General features: G+C 42.4%; 1 protein-coding gene across 26 annotated transcripts in view; it reads right to left on the reverse strand.

Annotated features, from left to right (window-relative positions):
- Nucleotides 1–22407, reverse strand: part of MYCBP2 (MYC binding protein 2) — a 444438-nt gene that overhangs the window by 214091 nt on the left and 207940 nt on the right. For all 26 annotated transcript variants that reach the window (XM_038370114.2, XM_043504638.1, XM_043504632.1 and 23 more), the window contains 4 exons: nt 19310–19406; nt 10340–10532; nt 9136–9410; nt 7376–7597 (listed from right to left, as the gene is read on the reverse strand). In XM_038370114.2, coding sequence (XP_038226042.1) covers nt 7376–7597; nt 9136–9410; nt 10340–10532; nt 19310–19406 — 787 coding nt within the window. The remainder of the gene's footprint in view (nt 1–7375; nt 7598–9135; nt 9411–10339; nt 10533–19309; nt 19407–22407) is intronic.

Genomic DNA, 22407 nt, shown 5'->3' on the forward strand with positions numbered 1-22407 from the left:
TCCAAGCCTGCTAGCTTTGTAGTGTGGATGTAGGCAAAGCCCAGGTCACCAGACTTGTGTTTGCTATCCCACAATCCCCTAGGCCTGTGTGTTCTGAACCTTCAATCCCCAAACTTTCCCACCTGACTTCCAGGAACTGGTAGCAACCTCCTAGTTAAAACACAAGTGCCTGGCATTTAACCCTTCCCTTTCATGTAAGCGCCTCAGCTAACCCTATCATACGTTAACTATGCCCACCACTAACAAGCAGACTAACACTCAATATACTGCTAGCTGGACAGAGGAACACAAAGATTCTGATGAATCTGTGGTGTGAGGAGAATAAGAGAGCCATGGTTTCAGCAAGAACTCAAGAAATGAGCACTGTTCACAAGCATCTTGGAGAGGCTGGCAGCACCTGTGCTCCACCAGCCCAGAGATCAATGGTGGGAGCAGGTTAAGACCTTCAGGAATGCCTACCACAAACCCAGGGACAGAAACCACACCTCAGGGAACTCCCGGTCTACCTGCCCCTTCTACAAGGAATTTGATCAAGTGCTGGAGACCACACCAAGAGGCCTGAGCAGGGATGGCATGCTTATAACCACAGAGGCAGAACCAGAGGAGTGCCTGCAGTTACTGGATCAACCCCTCAAAGTAACTCTGTGGCTGATACCAGTACCAGATCAGGCTATGCTGCCAAAGCAGTTGGAGCACATCCTGGGCCCATATTCAGAGGATCTGTTTGGGGACGGCCCTGGGAAGCAGCCCACAGCCAAAACAACAGCACAAACAAGCACGACAGTTGGAGCTTGGGAGATTTCAACTACCATTGGAGGGGCTGGGGGGAAGGAATTACTGCTAGTAAGAATGGGAGAGATTTCCAAGGTATACCAAATTACATTATGTTTACAAGCAAAAGGCTGGTAGCATGCTTCCTTTGGAGGTGGACTCCATACCATTTCCATAGCTGCCGCTCCCTCACCCTGGGGGATTCAAAGGGGATGGTAAAAAAACCTGGGAAATGGCAAAGAAGTTAAACAAGCAGTTAGCGTTAACTTTTTACTACCTACACTCTTATTGATAGGAAAATGAGTTGATGTATTAGATTTATGGAGTTGACGTTCCTTATTCCTTACAGCACTGTCTAACTTCATCACAGTGGACCATCCTCTTGGTTGAGCTGAAGTATCGTCAGTCCAAATGGTAGCAGTGAATGTATTTTGTCCTTGGCAGCCTATTTGGTCTATGCAAGAATGTAGAGTGGGTGTAAGGAGGCTATAATGCATCTCCATCCTAAACCAGAAGCTTATTGATTTTGTCACAATTTTTCACCCATTCCTGGCTGGTGATGCATGTGAACTTCTCACAGAGTATGTCTATACAGCTCCTGGTAGCAAGCCTCCCAGCTGGCACCAACAAACTCAGGCTTGCACTACAGTTAAACATACCTGTTGGTTGGGCTGGGGCTCAGACTCTGAAGCCTAGGGATGTGGGTAGGCTTCAGAGTCCAACTTTCAGCCCAAGCCAAAACTTCAAAGCCCTGCCTACACTGCTAGTTTTAGAGTACTAGCCCAAGTCCAGGAGGCTCACTGCCATGGCTGTGTAGACATACCCACAGAGTAGGAACTCTAGATGGTTGGTTAAATTCCAGGGCTGAGCATACTTATTATGGCTGCCTCTGTAGCTCAGAAGCCCTCTTCATTCATAGATGTGATCAGACACCAGATACCAAAAAATCTCCTTAGAATAGATGGATGGCGCTCCTCTGCTGGTCTGTAATAGAAGTTCTTGTTTCTACTCAGGCACTTCTAGGACAACAATGTCCTCCAGACTTTGTCTTGCCTGAAAGGACTGTAAAATCATAGCAACAGGGTCCTCTTCATAGGAAACCTCAGTATCAATGGAAAAAAATATGGAGTCTTGTTTATTATTTTAATTTATTTTGGTACATCAATTTATCATGTCTCTTGGCTTAAAGCATGGCTTGCAGGAGCTTCTAAACCGGCTGGTGAGTGATGAATAAAATAAAACCAATTTATATAAAATATCTCCTGTGACCTTGAAGTTCTGCAGCCCTGAAAAAGGGCAATAGTCTTTTCCCCACCCCACACCCGGGTCAAACAATGTGCTCTTATTTTCCTTATCAGATCCTTTCACCTCTGCTGCACAGACCCAAGGAACCAGGAGCCGAGGGAAGCAGATTCTCAACTAATATGCAAGAAGAGTCAGGAATGAAATGATGCACGAATTTTGGCCAGGGCTGATGAACAGCTTGATTACAAGAGAGAAGAGGAGGCTATAGACAGAGGAAGGCAACCTAGCTAGGAGGAGGAGAGACTGGTGGTGTAGTTCCTGCAACATGGCCAGAGATTGAGAAAGAAGGACAGGGTCCAGCACCAGGAGCTTTTTGAGAGGTTGCTCACTGTCAGGCTACAAGCTCTAGCTCCACACGCTGAGTCCCCCTCCATTCTACCATTTCCTGCAGCCTACGCAGTCAATGGACAATTCTGGGGTTGTCCGGTTCATGATTCAAGCAATAAACACTGCATGGGACAATAAAATGTATCCTGTACATGAGTCTGTACCTTTTCATCTGCAGCTTATGCATGCAAAGCATAGCAGAATGGCCAAGGAGAAAAGGAACATGGGAGAACTGATGTGGTGCCACTGTATATAGCTTGGCCATTTTTCATTTTTTCCCCCCCACTTTGTTTCTGACTGTTCTCCTTTACTGTCTTTCACCTTGAAGGCACCTGGTATGCCTGTAAGGTGTTAAAATTATTTACATGCTCGTTTCAAATAAAGTATTCTATTTGCAAATAAGAACATGTTTCAAGGTTCTATGACAAGGTTGCTTTTAATGAATTTATTAAAAATACAATAGTCCATAATCAGTGTGTGGAGATACACGAACAGTTGTATTAAATTCATAAAAATAAACTCGACTGCAGCAGTCCATAAACTGTAAGTGGAGGCACATGTGGGGGGTTACTTACCTGTATGGTAGCTAGAGTTCTTCAAAATTTGTGATCCCTATCTGTATTCCACTATGGGGGTACACATGTGCACCATGCGACTGAGACTGGAAGATTTTTGCTAGCAGCGTTCGTTGGTCTGTGCCTGCGTCGTTCAGACTGACAGCTTAAGGGGCAGTGCAGACCAACCACCCTCTCCAGTTCCTTCTCTAGCATGAATTAAGTCTGCAGCAGAGGGAGGAGAATGGATGACAGAATGCAGATAAGGACCACATATCTCAAAGAACTCCAGCCACAACACAGGTATGTAATCTCCCCATTTCTTCTTCGTGTATTCCATTCTGCATGATCGATGAGCAGCGTCTATTCTGGTGGTGGGTGTGAGGAACACTGGGACACTGCAGACGGGAGCACAGCGGTACCCAAGAAGTGTCAGCTTTCAAGGTTGGTACTAAGGCATATCATCTGGAGAAGGTATGCACTGACTTATAGATTACATTAGTAGGGACATCTCTCAAAAGCTATTGAAGCTGTCTGAGCTCTGGTAAAGTGGACTTTCAAATCTTGTAGTGGAGCAGTGTTAGTTCATAACACAATAGGATGCACCCTCAGATCTACTTGGGAAGTCTTTTCAGACAATATGGCTTCCCTGCCATTCATTCTGCAAATGATAAGAGCCTAGGCAATTTTCTAAATGGTTTTTATTCTTTGCTGATAGAATACCACTGCACTATGAACATCCAGAAAATGCCGACGTTTGTATTTGTTAGAAGTGTGAAGTTTCAGGAAAAAGTTAGGTGATGGGCTGATGGAGATGAAAATCTGAAATCAGATTTTTAGTAATAAACTTAGGATGCAGTCTCAGCACAATCTTAACTTTGTGAAAGATTGTATTGTGGGTTTGCCATAAAGTCTCCCACTTCATCCATCCAATGGAGTTGATGGCTTTTATGGAGAAATGATATAGGAAGTGAGACACCCATGATTCAAAAGGATGGCTTGCTAGTGCTGAGAGGACCAGATTGAAGTCCCAAGATGGAGGAGATTTGCTTACAGTTGAGAAAGTTCTCACTTAAGTCTTTCAAAAAATGAATTGTTACAGGATGAACAAAAATATAGCAGCCATCGATTAGAGGATGGCAGGCACTAATAGCTCCCAAGTGGACACCTACTGAGCTAAGTGAAAGACCCGAGATCTTCATGGAGAAAAGGCTGTTCAGGATAGTAGGGATATTGATTTCTCCTGGAATAATGTGACAATTATTGGCCCAGATGGAAAACTGTTACTACTTGGATGTGTAGTATTTTTTCATGGACTTTTTCCAACTGTTGAGAATAGCACGAACTGCCTCTGAACAAGCTTTTTCTAGGCTAAGTGCCCATCCAAAAACCAAGCTTCTATTCTCTTCACAGGGCTAGAAAGGCTGTTGGGAGGGAGACTAACTTGTTTATACTGTCTCTGTTTGGTGAGTAAACTGTGTGAAGCTAGTCATGTAGGTAACCATGTCTCACAAATGGGGTTACACAAATGCAGGATGCAGCATGACAGAGGGGCATGAAACGGGTGCAAACCTGTATCTGTGGGCTTAGACAGAGTTGTGCAGCAAGCTCTTCTGGAACCTGTCCTACTGAAGATACACTTTTGGCTACGATCAAGTCTAGACTCGCTTCTACAAACGCTATGGACTGGGTTGGTGTCAAGGTGGACTTGACAACCCAAAACATCAACACACATACTAGCACTCTACCCTTGCAGATGTTACAGAACACTCAGGAAACTGAGTATGAGTACTGCAGGACAATGCCTAACATCTTCTCTTCACTAAGACAAACTTAGGTGTAGCTTAGATATAGCAAAGAGATAATGAAGTGTAGATAGCTCCTCTTTGCTACACCTGACCCATGCTCAAACACTGAACCTACTCCACACAAACCACCCCAGACTTGCTAAATGTAAGTGGTAAATTAGATTAATCTGGTAGCTCCAGAGCGGTGTCATGGGTGAGCTAATCATCCATTTAGGGGAACATGTGAACTCCCAAATTGTGCAAGAAAACCACAACCATCACCCAGCATTTTGTGAAAACTGGGACTGATGCCAGCTTCAAAGCCCTGAAAATATCATAGAATCTCAGGGTTGGAAGGGACCTCAGGAGGTCATCTAGTCCAACCCCCTCTCAAAGCAGGATCAATCCCCAAGTAGTCATGATGTTCCTCCTACAATTAATCTAAAATACTGTGGTGATACTGAATTATCCCTATAGATAAGCATCAATAGCATCCAGGGCAGGAAAGAGAAGATGTGACCATCTTGAATTTTTCCTTGACCAAATACTGATTCAAGTCCATAGCACCAGAATGGGTTGGAGTCTGCGCGTCTTCCATTATCGGGAAGAAAATGGAGTAAACTGCTCTCTTTGCCAGAAGGAATTTACTTCCAACTGTGTCCCTTCTTGATAAGGCCATATCCAAGAATGTACCCAGAGGCCAGGGGCAATCTACAGAGGTTGGGTTTTTTTAAAAATTTCATCTTGCAGGTAAACCATAATAGTCAAGATCCACGTGTTCTAGGTAGCTAAGGACCACTAACTGGCATGGTAAAAGGCCCCAAACTCCCCCCAGTAAGGTGGTTTGGCAAGCTATAGCAAGTAGCTGACTGTCTAGATCAAGGGTGGGCAAACTTTTTGGCCCAAGGGCCACATCGGGATACAAAACTGTATGGAGTGCTGGATAGGGAAGGCTGTGTCCCGCAAACAGCTTGGCCCCCGCCTCCTAGCCATCCCCCCCACTTCCCATCCTGACTGCCCCCTCAGAACCTCCAACCTCCCCCCACCCCGCTCCCTGACCCCTATCCACACCCCCGCCCCGACAGGCCACCCCAGGATCCCATCCCCTATCCAAACCCGCTGCTCCCTGTCCTCGGACTGCCCCGCCCTCTATCCACACTCCTGCCCCCTGACAGGCCCCTCGGGACTCCCAAGCCCTATTCAACCCCCCGTTCCCTGACCCTCCGCCCCATACAATCTCCCCATTCCCTGTCTGCCCCCCGGGACCCCCTACCCAATGCCCTTCACTGCCACTGCAGCCGCCCCCTTACCATGCCGCTCAGAGCAGCAGGAGCTCACAGCCCCATTGCCTGGATGGAGCCAGACTCACTGCCCACACGGCTTCATCACTCCAAGGGAGGAGGAACAGCAGGGGGGCCGGGGGCTAGCATCCCTAGCCAGGAGCTCAAGGGCCAGGTAGGATGGTCCCGCGGGCCACAGTTTTTCCACCTCTGGTCTAGATGTTCTGGAACCCTTAAAAACCCTTCTTAGGTGCTTGTGGACAGGGGGTCTATAATCCTTTCATTTCTGCTGCTAGTGAGCTGATTTGTCTGTGTAGGGAGGTACTGGATACCTTGAAAGCCAATCATTAATGTAGAAAAACACTTCACCACCACCACCACCAATAGTGGTGAGGAAAGTGAAATACAGCCAGGCCCAACTCAAGTAAACATCTACTCTGCCTTAAGTGGAAACATTTCTGCTGTTCCCCAAAGCAGTTCTCCCCAGGGTAGGGTAGTTCTTCAGGTTTCTTCTTGAACTTTTGGTGGAACCCAGACTACCGCAGCGAAGCAGATCTTCAGGCTTCCAACTAAGAGCTGAGACAGCAGCTCTCTTAATCTTATCACCCATATGAAAAGCTTCTTATACAAGATTCTGGGCCTAGGCCAAGTCCAGGTCTTCATGAACAATCCTTCAAAACATCTATCATGTTGATTCATTAAAGTATGGTACTGGTTTTGAACATATACTATTATTGCTGCAGGATCCTGCTTCATTCACGGAGGCTGCGTGGCTTGTGGGTTTGTTTTTTTTTTTAATCCTTGCTCATGTGTGGTCCTCTAACTCATTCGCTGCAGACCTTCCAATCTCTGAATGAAGCTAGGATCTCCCAGGACCAGCCTCAATCACGGCTCACTCCTGCCTTATTTATGATCCAAAAGTAATATGAGATCATTCATTAAAGTCCATCAGTCTCTCTGATCATGGACACACATTAAAAAAAGCCTTACTCAGCTTATGTGGTCACATGTACTAAGTCAATAAAAAACTGAGATTATTAATGAAAAATATATAATAAAACTAATAGTAACAAAAGGGTATTTTCCCACAATGTACTCAAATGACTAAGCTACTTTTGATTAAACTTTCCAAAAATTAATTCTCTCTCCAGTTGAGAACAAACGTGGGAAGTTTCAGCTTACAAAATGAATCTTTGACAAAGTTGTAAGCATCTGAAATAGGCCACTTAGAATGGAAACATGTAGGCAACCTCAGCTACAATCCTATAAACCTGACTCAAATTACCTTTCCATTCTAGTGGTTTGCTGTCACAAAACAATTAAATAAATAGATTTCAGAAAATTTCCTAACCTGACTAAGTTTTTCCATGTGGGCTACCAAGAGAGGGAAACGGTGAGCCAGTGCAGAGTCATTCTCGGTGCTGACTTGTTTGACCATGGATCGCAGCAACACCTCTCCATCATAAGTAATGGGAAAGATAGAGGTCAGCTTTACAGAAGTGTGACACAGGGCTGACATTACAGCTGCAAGAAGCCGGCTACTTGATGTTTTGAAGTTTGCTTCCTGGATGTCCTTTACAAAAAAAAAAAAAAGAAAAAAAAAAGAAAATATCAATAGTAAGTGAAGTATAGGTTTTCAAATTCATACTACTATTTTGTGCACATTCTACCATATATATCTAAATGGCCTCCATCACCATAGTACCTGAGAACCTCACAACATCCCTGTGAAGTAGGGAAGTACTCTTATCCCCATTTTACAGACAGGAACCGAAGAGCAGAGAGACTAAGTAACTTGCCCAAGGTCACACAGGCTATATGTCAGGCAGAACTGAACCCAGACCTCTTGAGTTATAGTCTAGTTCTTTAAACAATGGACCATTCTTCTATTCTCACAGTAGTTTCCTCTCTCCTAGTAACATTCAGGTTACTGCGCCACTAAAACTAATATTAATTTTTGTGCAAGAAGCTTCTACATCACAGTGAAAGGCTTTTTCCAGTGGCACTTTAGTTATTAAAGCTATTTTGAAAATGTTTGCTGTAAGTAGCAAAGCATAAAAATGTCAATTCTCTTGTATATTTTACATTCACTCTTTGGCTCTCAAATAGGTTTTAGCTTACGTTTATTAACACATTATTTCTCTCAAATATTATTTTACTTCCCCAAATGTATGACATCAAATTACAATTTTTAAACTTGAAAATCATTATGTCCTCAGCTGAGCAATAAACTTAAGCATACGAATGATTTTAACCATAAAAGTTGGCCTTAGTAGGCTTAAAAAAAATCAGTTTCATTTACAGCTATTCATGTGTTGCACCACATTAGGTCACAGCTTCAGTAGGGACCTATTGGGACTGTGACACTCCCATTTATTTCCACAAGAGTTAGTCGCCTAATGAACTCTCACTGAAATAAATGGGAGCTAGGCACCTAACCTGCATAGGCACTTCTGAAAATCCCATTAGGTGCCTATCTGCATCTTTAGGAATCTAAACATCTCTGAAAATCCAGCCTCTGGTGACCAGAAACAAATCTGCCAATTCACTAACTACAGTTAATACTTCCTTTGTTTATTTAAGTTTTAAAAGCAAAGCTGATGCTTATTTTTTTCTTATGTATCCAGCACATTTAAGGTATTTTAATTTAACTAATTAAAATGTTTTGTGCATTTTCAACTAAATATTTCCATCCAAAGGCAAATCCCACAAACACTAATACCAAATAAAAAATGATCTAGTAAATAAATGCATCCTACACCATTTTCCAAAATATTGTGTCCAAAAGGTTATCTATAAAAGCCTTAAGAATTTGTTTGTCTTCCTCCTTTTCTATTACACCTTCTATCTGAGACTATACTTAGAATGTCATTGTCAATTCATAACATAAACCCCACCCAGAATACTGTACCTTAGATCATAAAACAGCAGTTAGAGGATTTATAGTATATTTATAGAAGTGAATAGCACAACTCAAATTGTAAAAGCAGGATAAAAATTAATCTAGCTAAAAAAAGTGAAAAAGAAAGTAGAATAGGAACCTTATTGTACCTTTAGAGCACTGCACAGCATTGAAAGAACTACTGTTCAGTGATGTTATTTAGTGTATACCTGATCTAAACAATTCAGCAAGTCACAGAGGCAAGCCCATTGTAGAGCTGGTGTTGGACAGAAAGAGTGAAAGCAGGCTGTGAAAGTGTTATGACATTCTTGAAGAACAGCTTCTAGAAGACTCAGGGGCTGACTGAGATATCCTTGGGGGTCATTGTCCAGCTTTACCATACAGTGATCAACTCCTTCAGATAGAATTTTTCTCAGCAAGGTTCTTGTTTTCCCAATGCAGTCTGCTAATTTGCTAGTTTCCTCTACAACAGCCTTAGTAGTAGCTAGAAGGTGACAAGAAGCAGTACATTAAATTTACAATTAACAAAATATCAGTGTATATTCTTGTCTATTAAAATGTAAATTATAGTCAGTAGTTAAACACAAAAGTTACACAGAAAGTTAAAAATAGTACTTCCGCATATTTTTAACAAGAGAAAACTTAAAAGCAGTTTAGTAATTGTATATACCAACACAAAGCACGACAAATCAAAATTAAGCAACATTAAATATACGTAAGAACTTGAATCTTTTCAGTCCTAGATCCTAATGAAACAAAACAAAGATATACAGATGCTACTTTACAGAGTAGCAGCCGTGTTAGTCTGTATCCGCAAAAAGAAAAGGAGTACTTGTGGCACCTTAGAGACTAAAATTTATTTGAGCATAAGCTTTCGTGAACTATAGCGAAGTGAGCTATAGTTCACGAAAGCTTATGCTCAAATAAATTTGTTAGTCTCTAAGGTGCCACAAGTACTCCTTTTCTTTTTACAGACGCTACTGAACTTTATTAAAGATGCACTTTGCTGTTTTCACACTTGCAAGCTAACACATTTGCTTTCAAATTTTAATGGATTATGGTTACTAGCAAAGCAAATACTATGCACAGAAACTGGTTAGCAAACCACAGGGTAGTCCTGAAGACAGTTATCTACTTAAGCATAAAAATATATTTCAATATAATTAGGAGGTTAATCAAACATGTGCAGTTACATGTTCCATTAGGCACATAATTGATAGTGCAAAAGTTTCCTATTTCTGAATGCATCAATCCCTACTCTCTTAAATTGCTCCAATAAAAATATTTCAAACTGTGCTACAGCTGCTAAAAATCAATTTGAAAATTTAGTTTATTACTCAGGTTATCTCTATATTGTATGTTACCTGTCTGCTGATAAATATGAATCACATGCATTAGACCAAACAATATTACCTGACATGGGGTATATCTCACATGTGTAGACCCTCAGCAACCTAAGACAACAAGTGCCCACAAAACGCAACCGCTCTAGATCGAGAAGGGTAGCTGTATACTGGAATCCTTTCAATCCCCGAAGCTCCTCAACTCCTAGCACTAAGGTTGTCCAACTCCAATGAAGAATGCTCAGCAATGACTCAAAGCATTCCTATTTCAGGAAAGGAAAAAAAAAAGTCAAGTTCAAATTTCTAAGGAAGATTACAAACTAATGGCAACTAACTCCATCTGTAATATAAAAAGAAAATCTTACATCAATACACACACACACACACACACACACAACCTTACTAACCACATTAAAGAGTGCTTTTAATTTGAGTATGAGAAAAAAAAGAAATGCAGGATGTACTTCAGTATTATAACACAGATACACACCCAGCAGCCTGCATTGTATACAACAATACCTTCTGAGTGGAAACTGAAAACTGAAGATAAGCCTCTCCATCATATATAAAATATTCAGGTGATCAACATAGCTGATAGCCCTAATTAATGTATAATTAATTAAAATAAGCTTTCAAAAATTGTTTTAGTTGTTGAATAAGAACCATGGACAATTTTCAAAAAAATACTTGTTTTCAACTGAGTGCATCCTTGCCATAATGAAAAAATCTATAACTACATGCCTGCTGCTGTCAATGTCAGAGCTTACAAGCTAACCAGGTTTAAAACTATGTCAGTACTTGGATGGGACACTGTCTAGGAACACCTAAGAGTTCTGGGGAAAAAAGTGTTGGTTATTTATATAGTGCAGAAACAGAAAAGAGAAAGCATGTCTCCATCCCAAATAGTTTACAATTCAGGTTAAGACATGATATGATATGAGAAGGGATGACAAAACATAGGTTTGGTGGAGAGTAATTGTTAGTTTGTTTTAATGCTATTATTAAAAGAAGGCAACAAGGGTTTTCTGGCCACATGGAAAGTTTTAAGGAGAAACTTAGAGGACAGCACGTAACAGACTGGGTAATTAAAGGAATTTCAAAACACAGATGGCCACATAAAAAAAGGACATTAAAAAAAAAGCTGGTGAATGTAACAGGGTGGGCTGCCTCCCTAGTACTCCTTATGGCCAGGCGCGCCCTGCCTCATTTTTCTCTTCACTCAGGCTTCTCAATAATTCCATAAAGACTTCTGCCCAATAAAACCTCCCCTTCTTAAGGTCCGGTTTATGAGCATAAAATAAACTCAAAATGAAGTCTCTTCAGTCTCAGTCTCACACTGGGCACAGCCACTCCTCCTTGAGGTCTGTCTGTCTTCCTTCAAGCATTCAAACGCTCTTCTGCTCCAGTTCGAACCTGGGCACAGCCCCTTCTCCTGATGGTCCGGCTTACTGCTCTCCCAGTACTTCTTGCCTGATCTTAGCTTTCTCTGCCTTTTCCAATGCCTTCTTCCCCATTGGTGCCTTCCTCTGCTGAATCAGGGCCCTGCAGGAGCCTTCTTCCTCTCTGCAGTGTTTCCAGGCATCTTCCAACACCAACCTACAGTCTCTTCTGTCTTTAGGCTCCCTCCTTATCTACCCCAGGACTGACCTGGGTCACCTGACCTCCACATTCTCCCCATCTAGGGAGGAGAGTTGGTCATGGCACAGATGGGGCTGGGCTCATCTCCCCTTAAAGGAGCCAGACACACTGTAACAGTGAAGAAAATTAAGATGTGGAAGTATACTCTTGGAGACAGAACCTTCAGAAGATTATTAGTTGCCAAGTGCTGACCGTATGGTTGGTGCTGTACAAGACAAGACGTAAAGTCATGTATAAAATTAAAAACTAAACTAATCACCATTTACAACCAATAAAGAAAAGGAGTGAAATGTCCATGATCCAACTCACTAATATTTGTTTATGTAAGGGTCTCCATGGAATGTCAACTGTTCTTTATTCTGTTTTAGCACTGGGCTGATATGCAGTGTTCAACAGATGGGGTCTTCAACTCCAGGGTTAGCTGCATTTCAGTGCCCTATGTATATTCCTCACCTCACAGTGTAATGAGGCTTAAGTAAGTGATTGGAGATGCACAAACAGCATATGCTCTGGAAGTGCAAAGTAATGTAAATTATTCAGTAGAAAAACTAAACTCACCAATAACTACTTTGGAATTAGTAATATTCTGAAGGGAGCACAAGACAATAGATCAGGGGTGCTCAACCTGAGCCTGAGAAGGAGCCAGAATTTACAGATTTACATTGTCAAAGAGCCACAGTAATATGTCAAAAGAAGAAAAGGAGTACTTGTGGCACCTTAGAGACTAACAATTATTTGAGCATAAGCTTTCGTAAGCTAACACTCACTTCATCGGATGCATTCAGTGGAAACTACATTGGGGAGATTTATATACACAGAGAACATGAAACAATGGGTGTTACCATACACACTGTAACGAGTGTGATCACTTAAGGTGAGCTATTACCAGTAGGAGAGCGGGGGGAAAAACCTTTTGCAGTGATAATCAAGGTGGGCCATTTCCAGCAGTTGACAAGAACATCTGAGGAACAGTGGGGGGAGGGGCGGAAGGGAAGGAATTAACATGAGAAAATAGTTTTACTTTGTGTAATGACCCATCCACTCCCAGTCTCTATTCAAGCCTAAGTTAATTGTATCCAGTTTGCAAATTAATTCCAATTCAGATGTCTCTCACTGGAGTCTGTTTTTGAAGTTTTTTTGTTGAAGGATAGCCACACTCAGGTCTGTAATCGAGTGACCAAAGAGATTGAAGTGTTCTCCAATTGGTTTTTGAACGTTATAATTCTTGACATCTGATTTGTGTCCATTTATTCTTTTACATAGAGACTGTCCAGTTTGACCAATGTACATGACAGAAGGGCATTGCTGGCACATGATGGCATATATCACATTGGTAGATGTGCAGGTGAACGAGCCTCTGATGATGTGGCTGATGTGATTAGGCCCTATGATGGTGTCCCCTGAATAGATATGTGGACACAGTTGGCAATGGGCTTTTTTGCAAGGATAGGTTCCTGGGTTAGTGGCTCTATTGTGTGGTGTGGGGTTGCTGGTGAGTATTTGCTTCAGGTTGGGGGGCTGTCTGTAAGCAAGGACTGGCCTGTCTCCCAAGATCTGTGAGAGTGATGGGTCGTCCTTCAGGATAGGTTGTAGATCCTTGAGAAGGAGTTGGAGAGGTTTTAGTTGGGGGCTGAAGGTAATGGCTAGTGGCATTCTGTTATTTCCTTTGTTGGGCCTGTCCTGTAGTAGGTGACTTCTGGGTACTCTTCTGGCTCCGTTAATCTGTTTCTTCACTTCAGCAGGTAGGTATTGTAGTTATAAGAATGCTTGGTAGAGATCTTGTAGGTGTTTGCCTGTCTGAGGGGTTGGAGCAAATGCGGTTGTATCTTAGAGCTTGGCTGTAGACAATGGATCGTGTGGTGTATCCTGGATGGAAGCTGGAGGCATGTAGGTAAGTATAGCGGGCAGTAGGTTTCCGGTGTAGGGTGGTGTTTATGTGACCATCACTTATTAGCATGGTAGTGTCCAGGAAGTGAAACCAGATATTATAGGGATAACAGAAACATGGTGGAATAGTAGTCATGACTGGACTACAGGTATTGAAGGGTATGTGCTGTTTAGGAAAGACAGAAACAAAGGTAAAGGGGGTGGAGTAGCATTGTATATCAATGATGAGGTAGAATGTAAAGAAATAAGAAGCGATGCAATGGATAAGAGTCTGTCTGGGCAAAAATTACATTGGGGAAGATAACTAGTAAAGCCTCTCCTACGATAGTGCTTGGGGTGTGCTATAGACCTCCGGGATCTAATTTGGATATGGATAGAGCCCTTTTTAATGTCTTTAATAAAGTAAATACTAATGGAAACTGCGTGATCTGCGTGGGAGACTAACTTCCCAGATATAGACTGGAAGACCAGTGCTAGTAATAATAATAGGGCTCAGATTTTCCTAGATGTGATAGCTGATGGATTCCTTCATCAAGTAGTTGCTGAACCGACTAGAGGGGATGCCATTTTAGATTTAATTTTGGTGAGTAGTGAGGACCTCATAGAAGAAATGGTTGTAGAGGATAATCTTGGCTCAAGTGATCATGAGCTAATTCAGTTCAAACGGAATGGAAGGATTAACAAAAATAAATCTGCAACTAGAGTTTTTGATATCAAAAGGGCTGACTTTCAAAAATTAAGGAAATTAGTTAGGGAAGTGGATTGGACTGAAGAATTTATGGATCTAAAGGTAGAAGAGGCCTGGGATTACTTTAAATCAAAGCTGCAGAAGCTATCGGAAGCCTGTATCCCAAGGAAGGGGAAAAAATTCATAGGAAGGAGTTGTAGACCAAGCTGGATGAGCAAGCATCTTAGAGAGGTGATTAAGAAGAAGCAGAAAGCATACAGGGAGTGGAAGATGGGAGGGATCAGCAAGGAAAGCTACCTAATTGAGGTCAGAAGTGTAGGGATAAAGTGAGACGGGCTAAAAGTTGAGTAGAGTTGGACCTTGCAAAGGGAATTAAACCAATAGTAAAAGATTCTATAGCTATATAAATAAGAAGAAAATTAAGAAAGAAGAAGTGGGGCCGCTTAACACTGAGGATGGAGTGGAGGTTAAAGATAATCTAGGCATGGCCCAATATCTAAACAAATACTTTGCCTCAGTCTTTAATAAGGCTAAAGAGGATCTTAGGGATAATGGTAGCATGACAAATGGGAATGAGGATATAGAGGTAGATATTACCATATCTGAGGTAGAAGCGAAACTGAAACAGCTTAATGGGACTAAATCGGGGGGCCCAGATAATCTTCATCCAAGAATATTAAAGGAATTGGCACCTGAAATTGCAAGACCATTAGCAAGAATTTTTAATACATCTGTAAACTCAGGAGTAATACCGAATGATTGGAGAATTGCTAATATAGTTCCTATTATTAAGAAAGGGAAAAAAAGTGATCCGGGTAACTACAGGCCAGTTAGTTTGACATCTGTAGTATGCAAGGTCCTGGAAAAAATTTTGAAGGAGAAATTAGTTAAGGACATTGAAGTCAATGGTAAATGGGACAAAATACAACATGGTTTTACAAAAGGTAGATCGTGCCAAACCAACCTAATCTCCTTTTTTGAAAAAGTAACAGATTTTTTAGATAAAGGAAATGCAGTGGATCTAATTTACCTAGATTTCAGTAAGGCATTTGATACCGTGCCACATGGGGAATTATTAGCTAAATTGGAAAAGATGGGGATCAATATGAACATCAAAAAGTGGATAAGGAATTGGTTAAAGGCGAGACTGCAACGGGTCCTACTGAAAGGCGAACTGTCAGGCTGGAGCGAGGTTACCAGTGGAGTTCCTCAGGGATCGGTTTTGGGACCAATCTTATTTAATTTTTTTATTACTGACCTTGGCACAAAAAGTGGGAGTGTGCTAATAAAGTTTGCAGACGATACAAAGCTGGGAGGTATTGCCAATTTGGAGAAGGATCGGGATATTATACAGGAGGATCTGGATTACCTTGTAAACTGGAGTAATAGTAACAGGATGAAATTTAAGAGTGAGAAGTGTAAGGTTATGCATTTAGGGATTAATAAGAAGAATTTTAGTTATAAGTTGGGGAGGCATCAATTAGAAGTAACGGAAGAGGAGAAGGACCTTGGAGTATTGGTTGATCATAGGATGACTATGAGCTGACAATGTGATATGGCTGTGAAAAAAGCTAATGCGGTTTTGGGATGCATCAGGAGAGGCATTTCCAGTAGGGATAAGGAGGTTTTAGTACCATTATACAAGGCACTGGTGAGACCTCACCTGGAATACTGTGTGCAGTTCTGGTCTCCGATGTTTAAAAAGGATGAATTCAAACTGGAGCAGGTACAGAGAAGGGCTACTAGGATGATCCGAGGAATGGAAAACTTGTCTTATGAAAGGAGACTCAAGGAGCTTGGCTTGTTTAGCCTAACTAAAAGAAGGTTGAGGGGAGATATGATTGCTCTCTCTAAATATATCAGAGGGATAAATACAGGAGAGGGAGAGAAATTATTTCAGCTCAGCACCAATGTGGACACAAGATCAAATGGGTATAAACTGGCCACCAGGAAGTTTAGACTTGAAATCAGACGAAGGTTTTTAACCATCAGAGGAGTGAAGTTTTGGAATAGCCTTCCAAGGGAAGCAGTGGGGGCAAAAGATCTATCTGGTTTTAAGATTCTACTCGATAAGTTTATGGAGGAGATGGTATGATGGGATAATGGGATTTTGGTAAATAATTTATCTTTAAATATTCAGGGTAAATAGGACTAATCCCCTGAGATGGGATATTAGATGGATGGGATCTGAGTTACCCAGGAAACAATTTTCTGTAGTATCTGGCTGGTGAATCTTGCCCATATACTCAGGGTTTAGCTGATTGCCATATTTGGGGTCGGGAAGGAATTTTCTTCCAGGGCACATTGGAGAGGCCCTGGAGGTTTTTCGCCTTCCTCTGTAGCATGGGGCATGGTTGACTTGAGGGAGGCTTCTCTGCTCCTTGAAGTCTTTAAACCATGATTTAAGGACTTCAATAGCTCAGACATGGGTGAGGTTTTTCATAGGAGTGGGTGGGTGAGATTCTGTGGCCTGCACTGTGCAGACTAGATGATCAGAATGGTCCCTTCTGACTTTAGTATCTATGAATCTATAAGTGGATCTCTTGTGTGGACTGGTCCAGGCTGAGGTTGATGGGGAGATGGAAATTGTTGAAATCATGGTGGAATTCCTCAAGGACTTCTTTTCCGTGAGTCCAGATGATGAAAATGTCATCAATGTAGCACAAGTAGAGTAGGGGCATTAGGGGACAAAAGCTGAGGAAGCGTTGTTCTAAGTCAGCCATAAAAATGTTGGCATACTGTGGGGCCATGCGGGTACCCATCGCAGTGCCGCTGATTTGAAGGTATACATTGTCCCCAAATGTGAAATAGTTATGGGTGAGGACAAAGTCACAAAGTTCAGCCACCAGGTTAGCTGTGACATTATCGGGGATACTGTTCCTGATGGCTTGTAGTCCATCTTTGTGTGGAATTTTGGTGTAGAGGGCTTCTACATCCATAGTGGCCAGGATGGTGTTTTCAGGAAGATCACCGATGGATTGTAGTTTCCTCAGGAAGTCAGTGGTGTCTCGAAGATAGCTGGGAGTACTGGTAGCGTAGGGCTTGAGGAGGGAATCTATATAGCCAGACAATCCTGCTGTCAGGGTGCCAATGCCTGAGATGATGGGGCATCCAGGATTTCCAGGTTTATGGATCTTGGGTAGCAGATAGAATACCCCAGGGGTGTGTCTGTGTGGATTTGTTCTTGTACTTTTTCAGGGAGTTTCTTGAACAAATGCTGTAGTTTCTTTTGGTAGTGGGATCAGAGGGTAATGGCTTGTAGAAAGTGGTGCTGGAGAGCTGCCTAGCAGCCTCTTGTTCACATTCTGACCTATTCATGACGACAACAGGACCTCCTTTGTCAGCCTTTTTGATTATGATGTCAGAGTTGTTTCTGAGGCTGTGGATGGCATTGTGTTCTGCACAGCTGAGGTTATGGGGCAAGTGATGCTGCTTTTCCACAATTTCAGCCCGTGCACGTCAGCAGAAGCACTCTATGTAGAAGTCCAGTCTCTTGTTTTGACCTTCAGGAGGAGTCCACCCAGAATCCTTTTTGTAGTCTTGGTAGGAAGGTCTCTGTGGGTTAGTATGTTGTTTAGAGGCGTGTTGGAAATATTTCTTGATTCAGAGACGTCGAAAATAGGATTCTAGGTCACCACAGAACCGTATCATGTTCGTGGGGGTCGAGGGGCAGAAGGAGAGGCCCCAAGGTAGGACAGATTCTTCTGCTGGGCTAAGAGTATAGTTGGATAGATTAACAATATTGCTGGGTGGTTTAAGGGAACCACTGTTGTGGCCCCTTGTGGCATGTAGTAGTTTAGATAGTTTAGTGTCCTTTTTCTTTTGTAGAGAAGCAAAGTGTGTGTTGTAAATGGCTAGTCTAGTTTTTGTAAAGTCCAGCCACGAGGAAGTTTGTGTGGAAAGTTGTTTTTTTTTTTTTATGAGAGTATCCAGTTTTGAGAGCTCATTTTTAATTCTTCCCTGTTTGCTGTAGAGGATATTGATCAGGTGGTTCCGCATTTTCTTTGAGAGCATGTGGCACAAGCTGTCAGCAGAGTCTGTGTAGTATGTGTGTGTGGTATGTGTACCCCTCAGCAGCTTCCCCTACCCGCTACCAGTGTTCCCCACCCACCAGCAGCCCTGCCAATCAGAGCCTCCACCTCCCGATCAGCTGCTTCGTGGTGTGCAAGAGGCTGGGAAGCGGGGGGGGGGGAATGGGGGAAGGAGAGGAGGAGCGAGGGCATGGCAGGTTCAGGGGAGGGGGCGGGAAGGCCTGTGGCAGAGCCAGGAGTTGAGCAGAGAGCACTGCCTGGCACATTAGAAAGTTGGTGCCTGTAGGTCCAGCCCCGAAGTTGGTGCCACATATTAAATTCTGAAGAGCCGCACGTGGCTTCGGAGCCACAGGTTGGCCACCCCTGCAATAGACAGTATTCGGTGCCTCAAAACTGCGTGGAATCATTAACAACTTATTAGCTGATGAAGACAATGATTTGTGATACTATCAATACATATGAATATTTATATATATCTAAAGTGTAGGCAATTTTCCAAACTAGCTTACTTAAAAGGTAAAAACATACTGCAATAAATATGCAGTTATATTATCTGGACAACCACAATGATAGTTAAAGTTTACTCGGACATGAGTTTGCATTTGAATGTTGACTGAGAAGTGAAAAAAACTGCCTTTAACACATGAATACATCTAGCTTCCTCTCAATGTATGTGAATTTTTATTAAGTTGTAGCTGAAAATACAGTAAAATTAAAAAAAATTTCCTTGAAATTCTTTAGATTTTGCAAATCAGAAATGAATACATAGAAAATGAAGATTGTAAGTGATACTCACCACTGAGACAGTTCTTGCAAAAGACCTCTTTAAAATATGAACAGGCTCGCTGGTTTGCTGTTTTCCTTTTGATGCACTGCCATCACTTGTTGGCAGCCTGAAAGCAGAAATTGAGAAATGAGATGATAAACCCTGACTGTGTTTTTAAGCATGTTTTGTTTTATTATACTGGTTAGCAAGGATGCAATACAGGGATATCCTAATGGGATTACCTAGAAATGTTACTTTAGAAATGAAGTGAAGTAAACAATCCTTCTCATAGGAATAGATCTGCCAATTTGGATTCTGCACTATTAGGAAGGAGGGCTGTCCTTCAAGCAAACACTGATGAGTAAGGCTACCTTTTAGTCATGGGTATTTTTAGTAAAATCATGGACAGGCAATGGGCAGTAAATAAAAATTCATGGCCTGTGACCTATCCATGACTTGTACTATACCCCGACTAAATCTTGGGAGTGCTGTGGGTGCTGGAGGCAGCGGCCCGGGAGGTGCTGCAGGTATTCAGAGGTGGGGGCATGGGGTGCAGCAAGTGTTTGGAGGGGTGCAGCTGCTGGGGAGGGGGTGGTCCAGGGGGGCTTGAGTCAAAAGCGGTGACATGTCCCTCCCTAAGCTTCTAGCTCCATGAGCTCCACAGCTCCCATTGGCTGGGAACCACTTCTGGGGAGACCGCCCCAGATAAGCACTACCCAGATCCCTCACCCCCTCCCATGCCCCAACCTCCAGCCCCACCCAAACTCCTCCTGCTGCTGGGGGTGTATGTGGCCTGAGACTGCCCCAGTAGCCACACCGGCGGCTGCAGAAGTCATGGAGTCCATGATTTCCAGAGACTTCAGTGATATTTTCTGCTCTGGGGATGGAACAGTCAGCAAGCAGCCCCACAGCTCTCAGCCACTTCTGGCGACAGGCCCCCAGCAGCTCCTAGCTGCCAGGCAGCAGGGGGACCACAGAGCTGTGGGTAGTGGACGCGCCTCCATCCTCATTTGTCATGGATATTTTTAGGAAAAATCACAGACAGATCATGGGCTTCCGTGAATTTTTTATTGTTCATGATCTGTCTGTGATTTTTACTAAAAATAGCCGGGACAAAATCTGAGCTTTACTAATGAGTTTTTCTATTTTCATTATTGCAAGTTTTCCTTCTGGCATTGAGAATACAGAAAAATACAGGACAAGGCACATGACCTCAGGAGAAATGTCCAAAGATTTGCTTAATTCAGGATTCTTTTATGATGAAACTGAATTAAGATGCAGAAATAGAGTGAACTATGGATTAGCAGGTACGCTGCTATGAAACCCAAATTACAGGTAGACTAATGTTGTCCCGTTCTCCAGCAGAGTGCATTTGATAATCCAGATTCAAGACTACTGAGACGCAGGCCCAAAGTAGTGTCACACAAAAGAAAGGAAGGAAACGAACACACACAGAGAGAAATTATAACTTAGGTAAGAAGTACCATCTGCAGGCCTTTATCACAAGGCTGCAGACTTGGACATCTAGATGGTAATCCCTCACAAAGGTGAAATAGTAAGGATTAGGTGGCAGGTTTGCAGAACTTGGATTCTGATCTGCTTACATATTAATTATATAACAAGATGAATCAACTCAAACAAACATTTAAACTGTCAACACAAAGGCCCTATGCTCTCTCTTCTAGCAGGTCATCCAAATTAATTGCATTTACGGAAGAGAGCCCTCCTAGACAGGAAATTCTCAGCGTCTGTGAAATAAAAAACAGAGCTTTTTGTACTAAGGCACAGTCATGTTAAGGCTACATCTTCACTGAAGTGAAAAGGGAAACTCATCCCAGAGAAAATAAGGAAAAGACTGTCAAGGCTATTATACTTAAGTGAGATTGCACTGAAAGGTAAGCCTTGACATGGGTTTAACATTAGAAATGGTCTTTAAGAAATGGAAAATATGAGGGTGCATCACAAGAGGACCCTGTCTCCCAGCAAATCCCAAAGTGAAGACTTGTCCATTAATTTCAATGACCTAAAGACCCTTCCCTTAAGCTGTAAAGCACTGTTTTTCAGAATATTTGGAGAAGATTAAATTATTTGTGCAAGTGAGGAAAAATGCACCTTCCTAGTGCTTCCTTTTCAGTTTCAGGTTTGTACCAGAAAGCCCAGTGAAGCATGTCCAAGGAGTGTGATAGATCTCCATCGCACAAGTGAAACTATCTAAAGAGGCCTCAGAAAAATGGCTTCTTGGTCAAGATGGGCAAATTAGAACCAGTATGTGGTAGTCCTTCACGGACTTCCTGAAAACACAAGGAGTCATAGAAGGAAAAAGGTGTGTATATATATAAGAAAGCAATTTTCCATGATTGACTGGAAAACAGGGTAAGAACTTCTGAAGTTTTGACAGGAGGGAAAGTCAAAGAAATGCTGTTGGGAAGTGGTATTTGATGACTCACCCAGTCTACAAAAAAGTGTTTTAGCCCCTACTATTTAGCTGAATCAAAGTTATGGGATTCTACATCGAAAATTATTTACAACGGCCTTGGCTTCCCCTCCTTCCCTGACCATGCTGCCAACATACAGCCACCCAGTTGTCTAACCCCGATCACGATGGAAAGCAAGGAAAAAGAAAATGGCAAATTTAAAGTTCAATGGCTTAGGGGGTCTAAAGGGCTGATTTGCTGACATGGTCAAGATGACGAAATTTAAGTCCGACGGGGGAGAGGTCAATCACAGCAGCCATCAATCCAAAAACTGTTTCCCATAGAGCCCTGTCTTTAGCAAGATACAGAGATGACGTTTCAAAGGCAACTGTTCTTAGTCATCCAATAGGACCCATGCTTCTATGCTGATGGAACAATGATAAGAATAGACAGAGCTGAATTTTGGCATCAGCTAGAAGCTTTCAAGCTGAAAGAATCCATGAGCTAACAGCACGCAACAAAGAAACCAGTGTATATCAGAGATGCCAGGGCTGTAATACAAATGATGGCTGTGAGACAAATTCCACACATTTGACGAATTGGCTCCTGAGTACTTAATGTAGGTTCTAAAAGGATTTGACAAAGCTAATTCTGTAATTAAAGTCTGACTGATATGACAACAATAACTCTGTGAAAAGTGAAGAAAGACAGCAC

Source organism: Dermochelys coriacea, chromosome 1, assembly GCF_009764565.3.
Source record: "Dermochelys coriacea isolate rDerCor1 chromosome 1, rDerCor1.pri.v4, whole genome shotgun sequence".
Taxonomy (NCBI): Eukaryota; Metazoa; Chordata; order Testudines; family Dermochelyidae; genus Dermochelys; species Dermochelys coriacea.